The 19,991-nt window shown below is 42.7% G+C and overlaps 1 protein-coding gene across 1 annotated transcript in view; it reads left to right on the forward strand.

Annotated features, from left to right (window-relative positions):
• Positions 1 to 16,297, forward strand: part of SYT11 (synaptotagmin 11) — a 32,934-nt gene extending 16,637 nt beyond the window's left edge. The window contains exons 3-4 of the mRNA XM_020991954.2: positions 11,590 to 11,713; positions 12,523 to 16,297. Coding sequence (XP_020847613.1) covers positions 11,590 to 11,713; positions 12,523 to 12,833 — 435 coding nt within the window. The 3' untranslated portion in view covers positions 12,834 to 16,297. The remainder of the gene's footprint in view (positions 1 to 11,589; positions 11,714 to 12,522) is intronic.
• The last annotated feature ends 3,694 nt before the right edge of the window (positions 16,298 to 19,991 follow it).

Here is a 19,991-nt window from a genome sequence, read left to right on the forward strand (position 1 = left end):
ATACATATATATATAACTTTGTTACTGTTGAGTCATTTCAGTCACGTCCAACTCTCCATGACCCCATTTGGGATTTTCTTGGCAAAGATACTGGAGTGGTTTGCCATTTCCTTCTCCAGCTCATTTTTACAGATGAGAAAACTGAGGCAAACAGGGTTAAATGACTTGTCCAGAATCACACAGCTAGCAAGTGTCTGAGGCTGGATTTGAACTCAGGTCTTCCTGACTTCAGGCCCAGTGCTCCATCCACTGTGCCACCTTGCTGTCCATTATGTGTATGTATATGTGTGTGTGTGTTTATATATGTATCTATAATATTATCATATTATAGATACATATATAAACATATACATATATATACACATACATACGTGTGTGTGTGTGTATGTGTGTGTGTGTGTGTGTGTGTGTGTGTGTGTGTGTGTATAAAATACAGTCATATCAGGGATGAGGAAGGACTAAAAACTTGGGAAATTAGGAAATAGTTTTTCTACTATCCATCCCCCAACTCTACCCTGAAATCCCCTCTATTTTTCCATAGAACATCATAGCTGGAAGAGACCTTAAAATTACCCAGTGCCTTATTTTACTTATGAGGACAATGATATCCAGAAAAATAAAGTGACTTTGCTCAAGGGCATCCAGTGTTCAGGAAGTTATACATATCTCTCCAGCCTCTCAATTCCAGCCTTAGAGTTTCATTCCTTTAACCTAACAGGGAGTGGTGAGTGCCCCCATCACTAGAAGATTTCAAGCAGAGGATGTTATCGGTGCTTTTGCAGATTAGATTCATCCAGTGGGTTAAGGTTAGACTAGATAACCCCTGAGGTCCCTTCCAGCTGTAGTTCTGGGATTAAGGCTTTGATTCCTGCTGCCCTGTCCTCCCAGGAGAGGAAATCCTCTGGTCTGTTCTTAGACATGCCTACTTTTGTATGTGTTAAGCCTTTCTTGAAAATGTGTCTTTTATTAGAGGGGGTCTGGTGAGGGTGTTTGTTGCTCAGTTGTTTCAGTCGTGTTCAATTCTCCGTGACCCCATCTGGGGTTTTCTTGGCAAAGATACTGGAGTGGTTTGCCATTTCCTTCTCCAGCTCATTTTACAGATGAAGAAACAGAGGTAAACAGGGTTAAGTGACTTGCCCAGGATCATACAGCTAGTAAGTATCTGAGACTGGATTTGAACTCAGGTCTTCCTGCTTCCAGATCCAACACCCTAAACACTTGACCACCTAACTTGTTAATAAACATTTATTAAGCACTTACTGTGTATAGAAAGCTCTGTGCCAGAAGCCTAGGGAAATTGAAAAGTTTCTGTGAAACATGGCCCTGAGGGGCAGCTGGGTGGTGCAGTGGAGAGAGTGCTAGGCTTGGAATCAGGAGGACTCATCTTCATGAGTTCAAATCTGGCCTCAGACATGTACTAGCTGTGTGACCATGGGCAAGTCACTTAACCCCAATTGCCTTTAAAAAAAAATGAAAAAAGAAAAGAAAACATGGTCCTGGCCTTACTGGAACTCAGTCTGGCAGGGGGCTAAAACACCATCCCAGATTGCTGTAATCCGCAACATCCCACAAGAATGGCCTTTGAGAGCTACAAAACAAAATGCTGTGTGAGGTCTGAGTGGGTGACAGTGGTTGGTAGTGTTGGAGGATCAAGGAAGACATCCTAGAGGAAGTGGCATTTGATTGGGCCTTGAAGAATACTTGTTCAATTGAACAGGTAAAAAGAGGTCATTCCAGGCTTAGGAAGCAGTGTAAATATAGGCGTAGAGAATATGGATGGAGTTGTGGGGAAAGAGATTATTCAGTCTCCTTTCCACCCCACCCCGACTGCACCCCCAAGCATTGATCTTCTCCCCACAGAGCCTCCCTCTGCCCTGGTGGCTGCTGCCCTTCCACTTTGCCTCCAAGTCTGGCCAGGCTCCTGCCCTTCCCCGAGCCCTTGACTGGCCATGTTCCCTTTCCTCCACATTAGTCAGTCCTTCTTCCCCTATCCTTTCCCAAAACATCCGTAGACCTTGGTGGTCAGCCAGATTCCTGCTGACTACAGCCAGGGCATGACCAGCCTTTCGAACCCCTCTTATGGTGGTGGTGGTGGTGGTGGAGGGAGAAGTAAGATGGACCCTTCCACACAAAAGCTACAGCTGAACAACAGGCTGGGCCTGGCCTCTGTGGAGAGGAGGGGGGAGATGGGGGATAGATTTGGTCTGGGAACCTAGCAGCCCCAAATCCAGGGCACTAGGCAGGGAACTCAGTCAATGACATTTGCTAAATAGCCAGGGGCTCTTGGCATGAGCTGTGTTTCTTTCCACTTTATTAATTCCCTTCAGAAGGAATAAGCCGGGACTGGGAGACAGAGCCGCCCTTCCCCCCAACCTCCTCCAGAAGGCCCCAGAGCAAGACGATACAAGAGTTTGTACAAAGAAATCCCAGACTGCCAGGGCTACAGAGGAGTCATCTAATCCAAATCCCTCCTTCCATGAGGCAGCCAGCCATTAATTCAGCAAACATTTATTAAGTACCCACTAGGCTTCCGATGGGAAGGGAGAAGGGGATGTGCTCCCTGCGCTCCTGGAGCTTACAGACCAATGAGAATGGGGACATAAGACACAAAAACATAACTACAGTACAATATTATTACCCAACAAGAACTTTAGAGAAGCACAGTGTTGGGTGAGGTCTGAAGGAGAGGAGTATTACCTGTAGGGGAAATCAGGGAAGGCTCTCTAGAGAAGGCAGTATAAAGGAAAGATAGGAAGATACAGAGGTAAGATATTGCAGATCATGTTTAGGGATCACCTTAGACATCATAAAGTTCACCCCACTGTTGTCACACTACCACTTGTATGCCCTTAGTTTCTGCTCATCTAAGAACTAGCTAATCTAATGTCATTGATAAAGGGATTAAGGCCTGAAGAAATGAATTTAGGGAGATAGAGGCAGAGGGATAGAAGAGTGCAGTTTGGCTAGAAGATATCATATACATTGGAGAGGAATACAAGATAAGGCTAGAGAAATCTGAAGAAGCCAGACTGTTTCTAGAGGAGGCAATGTAATGTGGTAGCTCAGTGGATAGAACTGGAGTCAGGAAGACCTGCATTCAAATTTGACCTCAGACACTTACTAGTTGTGTGACCTTGGGTAAATCACTTAACCCTGTATGCCTCAGTTTCCTCATCTGTAAACTGAGCTGGAGAAAGAAATGGCAAACCACTTTAGTATCTTTGCCAAGAAAAACCCAAAGGAGGTCATGAAGAGTGGAACACGACTGAAAAACGACTGAACTGATGACGCCAGACTGATTCTAAGAGAAACAATGTAATGAAAGAGCATGAGATTTGGAGTCAGTGTTCCAGCTTGCCTGCTGTGCAATCTGGGTAGATCACTTATCCTCTCTGAGCCTTTTTCCTTATCTATACAAGTCTGGGATTCTTAATCTTTTTCGTGTAATGGCCCCCACCTTCGTAGTCTGATGAATAGGACCATAGATCCCTTCCCAGAATGTTTTTAAATGCACAAAACAAAATACGTAACAATACAAAGGAAACTACACAGTTATTAAAATATTTTTTTAAAACAAGTCCACAGACCCCAGGTTAAGAACTCCTTGGTAGATGATCTCTCTAAGGGCCCTACTCCTTTCACCATCCCCTAGTTCACCCAATGTGGTATCTCTCTGAGAGTTCATATATTATTTTTCTAAAAGTCTAATCTAATCCCATATGCTGTAGCTAAAAAAACAGCCCTGCTGAATCTCCCTTCTCAAGACAAAATCCCTGAAGGGCTCTCTCCTATTCGGTTCTATTACATGCTTATTCCTTGTTTTAGTTCCTCCAGTGGTCCTTAGCAAGATCTTTGTGCATGCTCCTTATATCCAACTGGATCCTCAAGCCTTTCCCCACTGAACAGGGAAACTGCACCCTTCCTTTCCCCTGGCTGGGCTGCAGGGTGGCCCTAGTGGAAAGAGCTTGGCAAGGTGTGTTTGGTTTTGGCTTTGGTTCCATTCCACTGTGTGACCTTAAGCAAATTATTTCTCCCTTTGGATCTCAGGCTCTTTAGGAAGGCTGCCTTATACATAGTAGGTGCTTAATCAATACTTGAATTAACCCTGCTAAGAAGGTAAATTAGAGTACAAATGGAATTAGCCACTGGGCAGAGGTTAGGCCATCAAATTCAATTCAAGCATTGATTAAGCACCTACTATGTATAAGACCCAATCCCTAAAGGCTGTGGATTTAAAAAAAAAAAAAAGGAAAATAGTCCCTGACTTTAAGGATTTTACATTCTACTAGAAAATTTACACCATTTGCAGAAATAAATATAATCTGAGGAGAGACAAACTAGAGGCATCAGAAAAAGCCTCATTAGGAAGGTGTACCTGAGATGACCCTTAAAAGGAAGTAAGGATTCTGAGAGGCAGAGGTGAGGAAGGCATGCTTTCCAAGCAGGGGGAACAGCCTTGCAAAGGCAGGAAGGCAGAAATGGAATGCTGGGTTTAGAAGCAGCAAGTATCACAGTTTGGCTGCATTACCGAGTGTGTGAAAAATTGAGGGTCATCCTTATTACACACACCCTTGATTGCCTTCGCTAGTGGGTGGGGAGAAGCCAAGGGAATATTGGAGGAATTAAGAATTTGCTGTGGATGATTCACGGTGGGAATCAGCCAAATGAGGGTAATCAAAGAGTAGTCTGGAAGATTATTACTGTTGCTGTTATTATCCTACAAATCCTTCTCTTCTTGAGGTCAGTGTATTCTCAGCTGTCACCTATGGGAAAATATAGTCCTAGTGGCAATTAACACCTTTCAGATGCTCTCTCTTTTGACCACATAGTCCATCCTGACAGAGATTGACCATCAGCATCTACCTCCCTCATTTTAGAGATGAGGAAACTAAGTCCAAGATCCAGGCAGTGATTTATTCGAGGTCACAAAGATAAAGGGACATGGAAACATGTCTCTTGACCACTGGTTCAGGGTTCTTTCCATTCTGCCTCCAGGACTGGAGAAATGATTGTGGGAGGGAGGGGTGGGGAGGGATAGGAAAAAGAAAAAAGCAAGAAATGCCAGCCTTCTGGGGAACAATAATGAAATTTTAACTAGAAAATTGCTATAAAAGAAGGATGTGAATTGCCTGCTAATTATACGCATAGATGGACATGGCTCTCTGAAGCATTTCTTGCTGCTGTGTTTGTCCCTTGGGACCACTGTTCCTAATTCTCTCTAGTCTTGAAGAGGGGAGGAGAGTTGGAGAAGAGAGGAGGCTGGGATCTCAGCCCTCTTCTAAAAATATCTCACAACCTTACTAGAGCAGGGACAAAACCTTCTCCCCCTTTTTCCTCCACTTGAATGTCTCCCAGGGTCTTTGCTTTAATAGGCTGAAGGGCTGAGAAAAGCAGCTCTCTCCCAGCCCTGCTGAATAGCTCTTTCTTCTGAAAGGCTCCATTCATTGATGCTGCTATTTGGCATGGGAATCAGGGGAAGGGGAGAAGGGTGTGAGAAGGGGGATGGAGGATCAGAGAATAGCTTTGGGTCTGGGGCCTTCAATGCAGAATCCAATGGCATTCAGGTGGTAGCATGGCAACAGATTTGGACATCCAGATGGGAAGGCTGTGAGGTGGGGCCTTGTGCCAATGCAGAGACCAAAACAAACATGAAAGGAGTTGGGGCATTCAGCTTAAAGAAAGGATGTTTGATGAGCAGCGATGTAGAAGATGAAGGGGGAAGGTGTAGGGAGTGGGGAAGTAATGTGAGGGCTGCAAAGTACAGAGGAAAAGAAGTTTGAAACCTCGCTCTGTCCTTTCCTGCCGAAGCAGTGTGACCTTGGGCAAATCAGTTCAACTCAGGTTTCTCATCTGTAAAATGGAGGGATTACACTAAATGATCCTGGGGGCTTCTTCCAGTTCTCTGTGATATGATGACCCCGTGAATACCATCACAAAAGAATATCCGATTCAGATGGATATAGGAGAGCCTCTGGATTTCATGTCCGAACATGAAAAAAGGAAACAGGCTTAAGTGGTAAGTGGGGGGACCTTCAGTGAGGCATCAAGAGCCACTCCCTGATTGGTCACAAGACACTGCAGAAAGTGACCAAGAGGAACTAAAGAGGTCTTCAGCTATAGGAGACACTCCGGGATGTCTGAAATGATTTAGGTTCATCTCTCTGTAATAGCAGGGGGAGAAACCAGATGAACTCTGAGGTCTCTATTAGCTTTTGGTATTGTAATAGGTTGTTTGTTTGCTTAAAGTGAATGGAACCATGAAATACAGTGAATTGTATCATGAAGGATACAGGGTGTCCCAAAAATCTTAGGCACATGAAAGCTGTCAAAGCTTAAGATGGCACTAAGACTTTTGATACACCTTATATAGGATCAAATATTTAATGTAACTAGTTATTTTGTTTTCCAAAAAGTTAGGTTCAGATACTGGGTTTTAACACAGACTAGCGATCAACCTATTTCATAGCATCCTAGAATTTAGAGCTGCAAAGAAACTTGTTCACTAGTTCAATTTCCTACACAGTATAGAAGTATCTGTAGCAAATGGTTCTTAACTTGGGATCCATGGCTAGATTTCAGGGAGTCCGTGAATGTAGATGGGAAAAATGACAGAATCGCCTCATTTGTGGTCCAATGTGTAATATTATTCTGAGAATCTGTCCATAGGCTTTGCCAGTTTCTGCCAAAGTAATGCTTAACATTAAAAAAAAAAGGTTTATGAACCCCTGACTTGTAGCCTTATATTGTATCACTCCCATAGAATGTCAGCTTCTTGTGACCTGGGACTATTTTCCCCTTTGCCTGCATGCCCAGCACCTATCTTAGTGCCTTGAACTCATTAGATATTTATTAAATGTTTGTTGAATGAATGAGTAACTTCTCTGGCCTTCCACCTTCCTTGGAGAGACTCCTTAAGGTAAAGTCCAAACTCCTTAGCCTGACACCCAATAATAATAGCTTGTATATAATACACATATGTGCACACTTGTGTGTATATACCTGCATATATGTTCCTATACACATGTACAAGTAGGTATATGTATAGTATATGTATGATGGTGATATATGTGTGTGCATTATATATACCTACTTATATGTAGATACACATACATACCCACTTGTGTTCACACAGATTATTTGTGCTGGACCTGTGGTAGAGCATTCCAAGCCCGTATTGGTCTGATTAGCCACAGCTGGACACACTAAAACTTGACTCTAGACTAGTGATGTCATTTTGGTCCTCTTTTATACAGAGTCCAAAAAAAAAAAGATGACCCACTTGTACATATGTATACATGCATATATGCACATACATGTCTGCATATGTATGTATGTGCATAAGTATATACATATACCCACTTATGTGTATGCCTGCATATACATACCCACCTGTGTGTCTGTATATATTTATATATGTACATAAATGCCCACTTATGTATATATACTTGCATCTATACCTAATTGTATGTATATATACATATATGTGTATATACCCACTCTTATTTATGCATGTATGTATTTATATATATGTATGTATGCATGTATTTACGTACATAAATTTATGCATGTATATATGCATATATACTCACTTAAGGCTTACAAAGTATTTTCCTCACAATAACCCTACAAGGTAAGTAGTTCACATAGTAGTTTTAGCCCTATTTTACGGAAGAAGAAACTGAGACTCCATGTGACTTGGCCAAGGCAATACAGCTTATCATTGTCCAAGTCAGGCCTTGAATCCAATTCTCCGGGATCCAAGTCTTTTTACACTATACCATGTTGCCTCTCTAGAAACTGGAGAACCAGTTTATGGTTGTAAGCTCTGCTAGATGCCAACTCTTCCCATGCCAACAATTAAGAGTTGATACGAATGTTTTTACAGAGATCTAGAACGTAGGCATTAGTGGACATGGGGAAGAGCAATTAAGAAATTCACAATTCTCGGATCAGCTAGTTGGCACAGTGGATAGAGCTCTGGCCTTGGAGTCAGGAGGACCTGAGTTCAAACCTAGCCTCGGGCCAGACACTTGACACTTACTAGCAGTGTGACCCTGGGTGAGTCACTTAACCCCAACTGCAAAAAAAAGAAAAAGAAAAATAGTCCCTGCCCTCAAGAAGCTCACAGTCTAGTGGGAGGAGACAACGTGCTAACAGCTATATATACAAACAAGAGATAGATAGATAGATAGATAGATAGATAGATAGATAGATAGATAGATAGATAGACATATATACATACATATATACATATATATATAAACACACACACATACGCATATATGCAGGACAAGTTGGAAACCTTCAACAGAGAAGGCACTAGAATGAAGAGGGATTTAACAGGCTCCCTCTAGAAGGTGGGGTTTTAGCTGGAACTTGAAGGAAGTGAGAGAGGGCAGGAGATACTGGAATGGTTTGCCATTTCCTTCTCTAGCTCATTTTACAGATGAAGAGACTGAGGCAAACAGGGTTAAGTGGCTTGTCCAGGGTCATACAGCTAGTAAGTGACTGAGGCCTGATTGGAACTCAAGAAGATGAGTCTTCCTGACTCCAGGCCTGACACTCTACCCACTTTGCCACCTAGCTGTGTTACTTATATATGTAAATGTTGAGTAAAAGCTATTTTTTGTTCCAGAAAGATTCCCTGTTGAAAAAAATAAAAAGGAAAAAATTTATCAGTGGGAAAGATGAATCTATTGTGGCCATAAATCAGCATCACATCATTTAAGAACAGATAGGAATCAGATTGCTTGCTGTCTTGGGGAGGGGGGAGGGAAGGGTGGGAGGGAGAAAAATTTTAAACTCAAAATCTTACAAAAATGAATGCTGAAAACTGTCTTTACATGTGACGGGGGGGGGGATACTATTAAGTACAAAAACAAAAACAAAACCAGATAGGGACCTTAGAAATCATTTAGTCTAAAACATCCCCCCTCCCCCCTGCCTTTTTTTTTCTTTTAACACATAAGAAAACTGAGATTCAGAGTATCTTCTTCAAGGTCACATAATGAATTATTGGAATAACTGGCATTAGAACTCAGATGACCTCACTCCTGGTCTCGGTACCTAGCACTTAATAAGTGCTTGATAAGTATTTGTTGAATTAAATTTCTACTATACTATGCTGTCTGGACTAGAATTATTTTTAAGGCCATTGGGATTAAGTGACTTGCCCAGGGTCACATAACTAGTAAGTGTCTGAGGACAAATTTGAACTCAGGTCCTCCTGACTCCTGGGCCTGTGCTCTATTCACTTTGCCATCTAGATGCCCTGTACCAAGAGGCAGCTAGGTGGTGCAGTGGATAGAGCTCTGGCCCTGAAGTCAGGAGGACCTAAGTTCAAATGAGACCTCAGACTAAACACTTGACACTTACCAGCTGTGTGACCCTCAGCAAGTCACTTAACCCTAATTGCCTTAAAAATAAATAAATAAATAGATGCCCTGTACTAGAATTTAAAGATGGGAAAAGATGCTGATTAGGCCCGGAGAGAAAATATCCTAGTAGAAATGGCTCCCTATAGATATATAGTACTTTCTAATGTAGAGAGAGCTTCACATCTGTTATCTCATTGGATGCTTCCAATTGCCTTGAGAAACAGGCAGGGCAAGTATTAGCTCCATTTTGTAGATTAGGAAATTGAGGTTCAGAGAGGTCAAATTACTTGTCCAAGGTCACACAGCTTGTTAAGTGGTAATGCTGAGTTTGAACTCTGGCCTCATGGCTCTAAGCCAAGTGCCTGCCCCATTATATACCATGCTGCCTTCAGAGTCATTGTAGGTTTTACCACAATTCCTCATGAAGATATTATAATGACAAAATGAGAGAGTATATGTGAAAGCAAAATGCCCTGGATTGATAGAGCTGGAAAGGACCTTAGGGAGCATCCAGTCTAATGAGTCTATAGCTTCAGTTGCACTGTGATAAAAGCATTTTTTAAAGGGCCTACTGCATGCCAGGCACTGTGCTAAGCCCTGCCCCCAAGGAGGAACAAGATGGTCCAGGAGCTTGCCAGGTGTAACTATTTGTTCCATCTGAGTTTCTTCAACCAGGGGCAAAGCACCAACAGCCCTGCCCTCGTTGCAGCTCTGACCCTAGGTTTCCAAAGGCTCACATTTCTATAGTACTTTCCTTCCTTCACATAGTCCTGTGAGGTATCTAGGGCAAGTATTATTCTCCCTATTTTACAGGGGAGGCTCAAAAAGTGACCTGCCCAAAATCACATAGCTAGTGAGCAGCACAGCCTGGACTCAGACTCAGGTTTTCTGAGTCCAGTGTTCTTTTAACTACACCATGCTGACAGGGCACAAATTCTAGCATGCCCTACCCAACTGGAAAGGTGTCAAGTTTGTTCTGGCAACAGATGGTGAATCTATTGTTTGAGGACTAGCCTAGATACAGAAAGGATCATCTCATCACCAGAGGTCTGGCTACTGGATGATGACACTTCTGGACCTTAGCAACTCACAAAGCAGTCTACTAGAGTGTGCAGGAGGGGTTGTGATCTACAACCTCCACGGATCAAGTAAGGAATTCTCAAACTCACACGATCCTGTTGTCTTTCCCTTTCCATCTCAGTTCTGCTGTTCCTTTCCTTTTCTCATACTTTTTGCCTTTTTCCTGAGCCTCTCCCTTTATATTTCATTAATAATTTGGGGAAAACATTTCCATCATTTTCCCAACAATGTCTCACTCAACATAAAACTGTCCCTTGTTACATAGAAGTGTAATTAAGGAAAGCAAACTGATCCACTAACCATGTATAACAAGTACCTTATTCTGCACCTGGAGTCTACTATTTCCTTACTGAGAGAAGGGAGGTATCATTATCAGTCCTCTGGAGTCAGCTGGTCATTGCAGTAGTCTGATTTGGGGTTTTGATATTTTCAGTATTGTTTTGTCTTATGTGGTCATTGTGTATATCATCTTATGGGTTCTGTTTGTTTTGCTTTATGTCAGTTCGTAAGAATCTTCCTAAGTTGCTCTAGATACTTCATACCTATAGTTTCTTATACAATAATTATATGCTACTAAATATTATTATTTAAATATAATTGTTTAATTATTAATTAAATTTATTACTTTAATTATATATAATAAAATTAATTAAATATTACTGTATTAAATTGTATTTCATATACCCAGCAGTGTGCTGATAAATGTTCAATCAGCTCTTGGGGGAAAGGAGGAAGGAAATGTATACACAACACACTTTTAAGTTTAATTGGAGAAAACTAACATTTCTGTCATCACTTTCTTAAGTCTAGACAGTTAACAAAACAAGCCCTAATTAGCAGCATTTGCCAGAGGTATAAATGCTCACACTGAAAACTTAACAGTCAGCTCTCCAGAGCCAGTAGCACCTTGGTTCAGTACACCCCTGCATATACCACAATTTGTTTTGTTATTCTCCTGTTTATAGGCACAAGCTTTGTTTTCAGTTCTTGGTTACCACACATATGAATATTTGATATATGTGGGAACTTTCTTTCCTTCTCTATAGACTCTTTTCCAAGTCCTCTGCACCCCTCCTATTCTTTCCCCCATACTCCCTGCCAGATCTCCTTACATTTGGTCTCCTCCTTACAGAAGTGTATCAGCAGAGGGGAGCTGCAAGTATCCCTGTCCTACCAGCCGGTGGCACAGAGAATGACAGTGGTGGTCCTTAAAGCAAGACACTTGCCAAAGATGGATATCACCGGTCTCTCAGGTAGCAGCTATTTACTCCAATCAGCCAGTGGGTTTCTAAGTTCTCCTCTACCCCTTCTCTAACTTTTACCCTTAGCTTATAGACATCTCCCATGTTTCTGAGAGGGAGAAAACATGAAGTATTCTCCCTGGAGTTGGCATGAATGGGCAGATGGCCAAGTCATTCAGTGATATGCCTGCTGAGTGTTGTGGCTCTCACCCAGAGGGTAACTAGCTATTTACTTAGAGGCCTGTGTCCTTAAAAATGCTGCTTTCTATGAGGGAGATTTCTTTAGCATGCTGTGGCGAAGTTGTCCAATTCCCTTAGGCCCTCACCCTACTTATGGTTCTGACCCTAGATTTTCAGTCCATTATTCACCCATTTGGCCAATACCCATTTAGCGAATATACCCTGTCCATTTTCTTCAAAATGCATGTGTCAATAGAGACCTAAAATCTTTTTTTCTTATTCTTAAACATTTTTATTGCTATATTTTGCTTTTATATTACCTTTGGTCCCAAATATATCCACCAACACCTCCAACTACCCATAAAGCCATCACTTCTAACAAAGAAGCTAATCCACACATCAGCTGAATCGGATTGTCAATGTAGTTTATCCTTAGAATTTTAAGTTTGGATAGCATCTTAGGGGTCATCTAGTCCAATTCCTTGCTTCAAGCATGAGTGCCCTCCACCGTATCCCTGACAAGTCAGACTCTGGGGTTGGGCACCATAGCTATAATCCCTGCCTTGGTGGCAAATAAGGGAGAACTTTGTCATAGGTCTGTCTCTCCCTTTTTTCTCTCTCCCTGCACTGCCCTGGGCACCCAGATCCCTACGTCAAGATGAACCTCTATTACGGCAGGAAGCGCATTGCCAAGAAGAAGACCCACGTGAAGAAGTGCACTTTGAATCCTGTCTTCAATGAGTCCTTCATCTACGATATCCCCACTGACCTGCTGCCTGATATCAGTATCGAGTTCCTCGTTATCGACTTCGAGCGCACCACCAAGAACGAGGTGGTGGGGAGGCTGATCTTGGGGGCCCACAGTGTCACGGCTGCCGGTGCGGAACACTGGCGAGAGGTCTGTGAGAGCCCACGCAAGCCAGTAGCCAAGTGGCACAGTCTGAGCGAGTACTAATCCTGACTCCCTCCCCCCAAAACCTGGGGGGGGGAGGTGGGATGGCCAGAGGATTGGCGGGAGGGGAGATGATGGAGAGAGGCGGACTCAAAACCTCATTTTAGTCATAGAAGAAACTTTCATACAAAACACAACCCACAAAGGACACCTCATACAACCCCAGCAACAGATTGGTTCCTTGGTTCCTAGCAATGAGGATTTTTTTTTCCTTTTACAAGGCACTAGAAATTTAAAAAAAAAAAAAGGAAAAAGGAAAAAAAATGAGGAAAAAAGAGTGAAAGACCCCATACAAGCCTATATATATAACAATGTAACCACATAATTGCATGTCTAATACAAACTGAATCAATTAGTGTAACTTCCAATATGGAGTTATCGATTTTAATCCATGAAAAAGTGTTCTGTGCTGAATTGTTTGCTGAGGTTCACCTGAAACTAGCCTCTGTTTTACCAGGCTTTTCTGGAGGGTGTTGTGATTTGTTTGTTTGGTTTTTTTAACTCCAAATTTTGCCGTTGAACACCTCATCTCCTCATCCACCATCTTGGTCTCGGCCTCCTTTCTGGCCTCTTCCCAGGGAGTGGGAGAGATCCTTGGCCTAACCAAGGAATGAGCCAAAAGCTAAAAAAAATCTGCCCTCAGCCAAGAAACAAACATGGTGCTGGGCAGTAGAAAGGATTATATTTTGTTTTGTTTTGTTTTGTTTACCGATAGAAAGAAAAATCTAGCTAAATGAGCTGTGGGAATGGCTGACAGATAACTGTCCCTTGATTGCATATAGGTAGCAAAACACTAGGGCTTGACCTGATGAAACTTGGGTTTGTGACACAGCCAGACTTTCCCCATAAGGACCATGAAATCATCAATTCAGAGGATTTCTTATGGCAAAAGGGGGAGGGGGAGGGAAGGGAAATCTAAAGGGCCAGGACCCAAAGAGAATGCCATTGTCTTGCTATTTGTGTAATGGTCCCTAAATACCATATTCATCCTCTTTCTAAATGAGAAGGATCAGGGAAGGGAGGAGAGGAAGACTCCGGCCTGCCCATTTTGCTGCTATATACAGAAGTCATCCGTTGGTGGCTGGACTAAAATCTGACAGTGGTTTAAAGGGTTAGATGGGTCTTTGGTTTTTCTAAATATTGTCCAAGGAATTTCTCTGGAATTGGCCTAGAGCCTTATTTGGGGGTTTAACTTTTGTTCTCCAAAGGCAAATATTCTCAGAAATGACTCTTTCTTGAAGTTTCAATGATGGCCCTTAGGGAAAAAAAATAATGGTGATACTCACTTTCCTATAGCGCTTTTCAAGTCAAAAAGTGCCACCCTCATCAAAAAGGGTGTCGCCACCACCCTTGGATTTCTATAGCACCTTTTCCACCCTCTCCCAGTCCCCAAAAGTACAAAGTTCATGTATAACCTTACTGGGTTTCAAAACATCCCTGGGAATTGGGAGTGGGGATAGTTTAGGGATTTTAATCAGTTTTTTATACATGGTGAAACAGGGCCTCTTGAGAATTCAGCCATTTGTCCAGAATCTCAAGGTAAGTCAGTGGTTAAACTGGGAAGAGAATTCAGGTCTCCTATCTCCCAGCCCAATGATCTTTCCCTTAGTTTTGAGATGGTTTAAAGACTCAGCTCCCCCTGGGGATAGCCTGAATTATGTGGAACACATAATGCCACATAGGGTATCCCTCAGCTTACAAAAGGAATCAGCCAAGTTAGAGACTGAGCCAGGCTCCTGATGATCATCCATCTGCATACCAATGAAGTATCACTACACTTAAAAAGTTCTCCCCAGTTTGCTTCCAAGGAGGGCTACAGAAAAGTCAGATAGCTTATCAAAGGATGTACATCTTGCCTTGAGCCTTCCAGGTAGCTCTGCAGACATTAAAAAAAATAAAAAATAAAAAGCCACAAAAATCCTTCCAGCTCACTCCTCCCAAAAGAACAACAAAAAAAAATCATCCTCTTCTTTTTTTTTTTCATCACTATCTCTTGAAAACAAGAAGATTTAAGTAGGTAGAAAGATAACAAGAGTGTCCCTCCCTATCCCAGTTCTTTCCCTTCCTCCTCCAGCATTCCAGCTCAAATTTCCTCCCACCTTTAAGTTGTGTTCTGAAAACTAGTCTCTGTCCTGTGCCTGGAGGATTGTAAATACTGTATCATACGTAGAAGAAAATAATTTTTTTTTTGGTTTTTTAAAAGCTCACTTTGAGATAGTTTAATGTAAATCCAGTCGGCGCATTTTGAAGCCCGCTTAGGAAGAAATGGAAATGGTTCCTCTTCATCGCCTTAATGCCTAAAGATCAGAAATCCCTGAGCATCCCCACTTCTGTTTCCTTCCCAGAAACAATGCAAAGCAACTGGTAGAGATAGCTGGGCCTTGGCCCAGCTGTGTGTGTGCCTCTATAGCTCCTCCAGACATAAGTTTGGGAAAACTGCCTCTCCCCTTCCTCTCCCACCGCCCCCCCCCTCCACTCTCCCACCTTCCCTGGTAGCTTTATTCTTCCCATCTTTTGGATCTCCTGAGTAGTGAGTGGGTGGGGAAGGGATAGGGGAACAGTCAATAGAAACTGGGGTGGGGGGAGGGGGCTGACTGCCATGACTGTCTTTCTCAAAGAAAGACAATGTTGGGGACAGGGGTGGCTGTACCAGGTTCTCCCCACCTACCTCAGGCCTGATCTATTGGTGACCTTGACTTTGCTGACCCAAAGTTTCATAGCTGGCTGTGGTCTTCTGGCCTGTTCCTTCCAAGGCTCACTGTCAGGGCAGAGCCAGAGGACTGTCTCCTCCTAGGATTCATTTGGTAGGCAAGAGAGTCACAGCCTCACTTTTTTTTTCTTTTCGTGTTTTTTTTTTGCACAAGACTCTCTCTAGGAGTCAGGAATAGGTTTGGGAAATTGTCATTTGTCTTTGGAAGGTTGCCTGGCCTCTGGGCATCTCCCTTCTAGGAAGAATAGAGCTTTTATCAGCATCAAAAGCCCCCTTCTAGAGTGGTTCCTTTTTTCTAGCTCTTTCTGGAGAGGAAACACCAAGAGAAATCCCCTGTTGAATTGGAATAGAGCTTGCTCCCAATCCAGAAGCCAGACATAATTGGTTTTCTGGACAGAGACAGCTTGTTCAGGGGAGGGACTGAGGAGGGCAGGCCGCATGTCCGGGAAGGCTCTCACCATCACCAAGGTGAGGACACTGCCCTCACCACAATCCCTCTCCGACGTGGTCTTTCTTTACCTTGTGTCTTCTCTTGTAAAAATGAAACTCAGAAATGTCTAAAACAGTTAAATAAAACAGTGTGTCAAAAATTTTAAAAAGAAAAAACAACAAAAAAAACCCCAGAAAAAACATCTAACATGAACTGTGTGACATTGCATAACGCTGTGATGCTAACCTTACACTATGTAACGCTATCTTGTATGTTGGATTTGTTAATGCACAGTACGAGTGCAGAATAAAGACTGATTCACATTCAGTATGGCTTGTCTCTCTGAAACTGGGGAAATGAAACCAAGTCAACCTTTATAGGTTCTACCTCACTGCACTATGAGGTTTCCATGCTACAGGAGGTCAGGTAAGATCAGGAGGTAGGCTACAGAGACCCCTCCAGACACCCTGAGATTTCTAGGCTGCTAAAGAAGAAGGAAATCACCCAAAGACAGTGCTGCTGGCACCCTCTAAATTTCCAACCCCATGGCAAAACCCTCATGGCTTAATCCAAGTGATGCCTCTGCTCTGGTCTGTCAATTCTAACCTTGGACTGTCATTTTGAGGAATGTGACCAACAGGGCAGCTAGGTGGTGCAGTAGATAGAGCATCAGGCCTGAGTCAGGAAGACATTTCCCAAACTTCAAATCTGGCCTCAGAAACTTCCTCTCTGTGTGACCCTGGGCAAGTCACTTAACCCTGTTTGCTTCAGTTTCCTCAACTGTAAAATAAGCTGGAGAAGGAAATGGCAAACCACTCCAGTCTTTGCCGAGAAAACCCCAAAATGGGGTCACAAAAGTTGAAAACGACCAAATAAGTCACCAAGGGTAGAAAGAGAACTAGACAGTGCTGGAAGCCTTGAGTTCAAATCCTAGCTCTCCTATTTACCACCTACTAGGGAATACAATATGTAAGCAAATGAACAAATACAAAATTATTTGAAGAGGGAGAGAACATTAAGAACTAGAAGAATCCAGAAACGCTTCTTGTAGAGGTGAGCTTCAAAGGAAGCCCGGGGATTCTAAGAAGCCAAGAAGAGAAGGGAGCTGTGCTTAGCTCTTCTGTGCCTCTCCAGACCCAGGGATAAGTATACCCAGCCCCAGATAATCTATCAGGGTGGAGGATGAATTTGAGAGATTGGAGGCAAGAGATTGGTTAGAAGGTTATTGAAAATGGTCCAGGCAAAGAGATGTTGAGGGTGTAGACTAGGAAGAGGGGAATGGAGAGGAAAGAAGGAGGTGAATTTGAGAGATATTGCAGTGCTATCATCAATCAACTAGTGTTCTGACTTTTCATGACCCTGTTTGGGGTTTTCTTGGCAAAGATACTAGAGTAGTTTGCCATTTCCTTCTCCAGATCATTCTACAGAAGAGGAAACTGAGGCAAAGTGGGTTAAGTGACTTGCCTAGGGTCATATAGCTAGTAAGTATCTGAGGTTGGATTTGAACTCAGGCTTTCCTAACACCAGGCCTGCTAATCTATCTACTTCACCACCTACCTTCTGTTCAATTGGTGGCATTTGAATGAATTGGGTGTGGGGTTGGAGAGGGAGTTATATATGTACTTCTTGCTCTTTAAAGAATTTTAAAAGCAGTAAGAATTCCTTGCAGGATCCAGTCAACTATTGACATTTTTAAAAAATATTTTATTTATTTTTAATTTTCAACATTTGCTTTTATAAGATTTTGAATTTAAAATTTTTCCCCTCCCCCCACTTCCCCCTCTGCAAATGGCCTGCAATCTGATATAGGCTATACATGTATGGTCATATTAAACATATTTCCACATTGGTCGTGTTGTGCAAGAAGAATCAGAACAAAAGGGAAAAACTACAAGAAAGACAAAACAAAAAAAGGGAAAATAGTATGCTTTGATCTGCATTCAGACTTTACAGTTCTTTCTCTGGATGTGGATAGCATTTTCCATCATGAGGCTTTTGGAATTGTCTTAAATCATTGCATTGCTCCAGAGAGCTAAGTCTAACGAAGTCGGTCATTGCACAGTGCGGCTGTTACTGAGTACGATGTTCTCCTGGTTCTGCTCACTTCTCTCAGCATCAGTTCGTACAAGTCTTTCCAGGTTTTTCTGCTCACCATTTCTTATGGAACAAGCTACTGACATTCTGAGAGAAATAACTGTCTTTCAGTTCTGTATACGCTCCTGATGCCTGTTGTTATATAGAGTCAAATGCCATTGTTCATGCAACACCCAAACCCCTCCAAACTTGGCCTGGTCTCCTGAGGATTTCAGAGACCATGACAGGTACAGAAGTGGGTGCGCTGCAAATGAGAAACCTGAATTAATTTAGCTATAACTAGCCCTTTTTTAAGGGCTTGGGAACTGGTACCTAATTTACTTTAAATGACCTGCTCACCTCTATCTTAATTACTGTGATAGATCCTAATTAATCTCCCTGCTTCTAGTCTTCTCCTCCAGTTCATCTTCTATGCAAGTACAAAACTGATATTTCTAAAACACAGATCTATGTCACTGTCCTACTTAAAAACCTTCAGTAGCTCCCTATTACCATCAAGATAAAACTTCAAAAATCCTTAGCCTGGAATTTAAAACCTGTCACAATTGAGCTCCTTATCTATGTTTCTAATCTGAACTGGCCTGCTAACTGTCCCCAGTACGTGACACTCATTTCCTGCTTCTGTCTTTACACAGGCAGTTACCCTTCTCTGGAATGCAGCCCCTCCTCACATCCTCCTTCTAGAATCTCTAGCTTCCTTTCAAAGCAGAGGTCAGCTGCCCCTGCTACTCATGGCCTAACCCGATTCCCCTTAATTGTGAATCCTCTGACCCTCTTGAAATTACTCTCCTTTTTTTTTACTTATCTGAATATAAATTGTGCCTTCCTACCCACAGGATATAAGCTACTTTAAGGGCACATCATTTTTTTCTGTGCCTAGCATAGTGCCTTGCACATAGTACATGCTTAATAAAGGTTTGTTGAATTGAATGTTCATAGGAAATCATTCCATCAAATAACGGTAATGGACATTTATGTGTCCTAATAGTTGGCACTTCTTTTTGGAATCTTACAGCTGCCCTGGGAGATAGGTGTTATCCTGGTATTATTATCCCTGCTTTGCTGATGAAGAAAGTGGGAGTAGGGGTAGGCGTGAGGTTGCTTGACTTGTCAAAGGTTATACTGGGAGTAAAGGCTGAGGCAAATATTTGACTTTGCTCCTCTGACACCAAAGCTGGTGTTCTTTCCCCTACCTTGGATTGCCTAGGTTAAATTTTCCTAAGGGCCACCTACAGGTGTGTGGAACAGGGAATTTACCTGTGCTTTGCATACACCAACACATACCAGCTGTTTCTCCTCAGACATTTATTTTCAAGTACAAATGAAATTACTGCTGCCCTAGGGACAGTCATCTGTTAATCTTCTCTCCTCTATTCCCCCTTACTCATCTGCTGCTACCGACCCAGATCACCTCCAGCAGACAGGGAGTCAACACCTATCAGAAAGATGAGCGACCCTAGACTATCAGGGCCCCAAGAGCCAACCCCTAAGGGAAATGGGCAACAGTCCAACTCTATCTAATTCAATTTAACAAAACATTTCACTGAGTGCAAGGCACTGTCTTGGGCTCAGAGCCATGTCCAGGCTGGATGACCAGTGAATGGGACCAATGTGTGAAGCTCTAGATGGAACAAAAGGGAGGCTTTTGTCAGCCTGGGCTTGATTTCAACACAAATGTGGGGCTCCCCTGCATATGTGCACCCAGGACCCTTGAGGCCACCCTTCTCCCCTCAAAACCAAAACAAAACACATTCCCAAAGGTTCTTGTGTGGGGAGGATATTACAAGGGTGATTCTGGAGCTTGGATGATTCTCTGCTTTGGCTCAAGGCTTACTGGAAACAGCAGCAGTGACCAGCTCTGGGGAAGGGCAGGAAGTAAGCTTGGTCCCCACCCCTTAGCTTTTGTTCAGAAAGCTGGGTGACTTAA

Source organism: Phascolarctos cinereus, unplaced genomic scaffold (genome assembly GCF_003287225.1).
Source record: "Phascolarctos cinereus isolate Bilbo 61053 unplaced genomic scaffold, phaCin_HiC Scaffold_5;HRSCAF=322, whole genome shotgun sequence".
NCBI classification, from domain to species: domain Eukaryota; kingdom Metazoa; phylum Chordata; class Mammalia; order Diprotodontia; family Phascolarctidae; genus Phascolarctos; species Phascolarctos cinereus.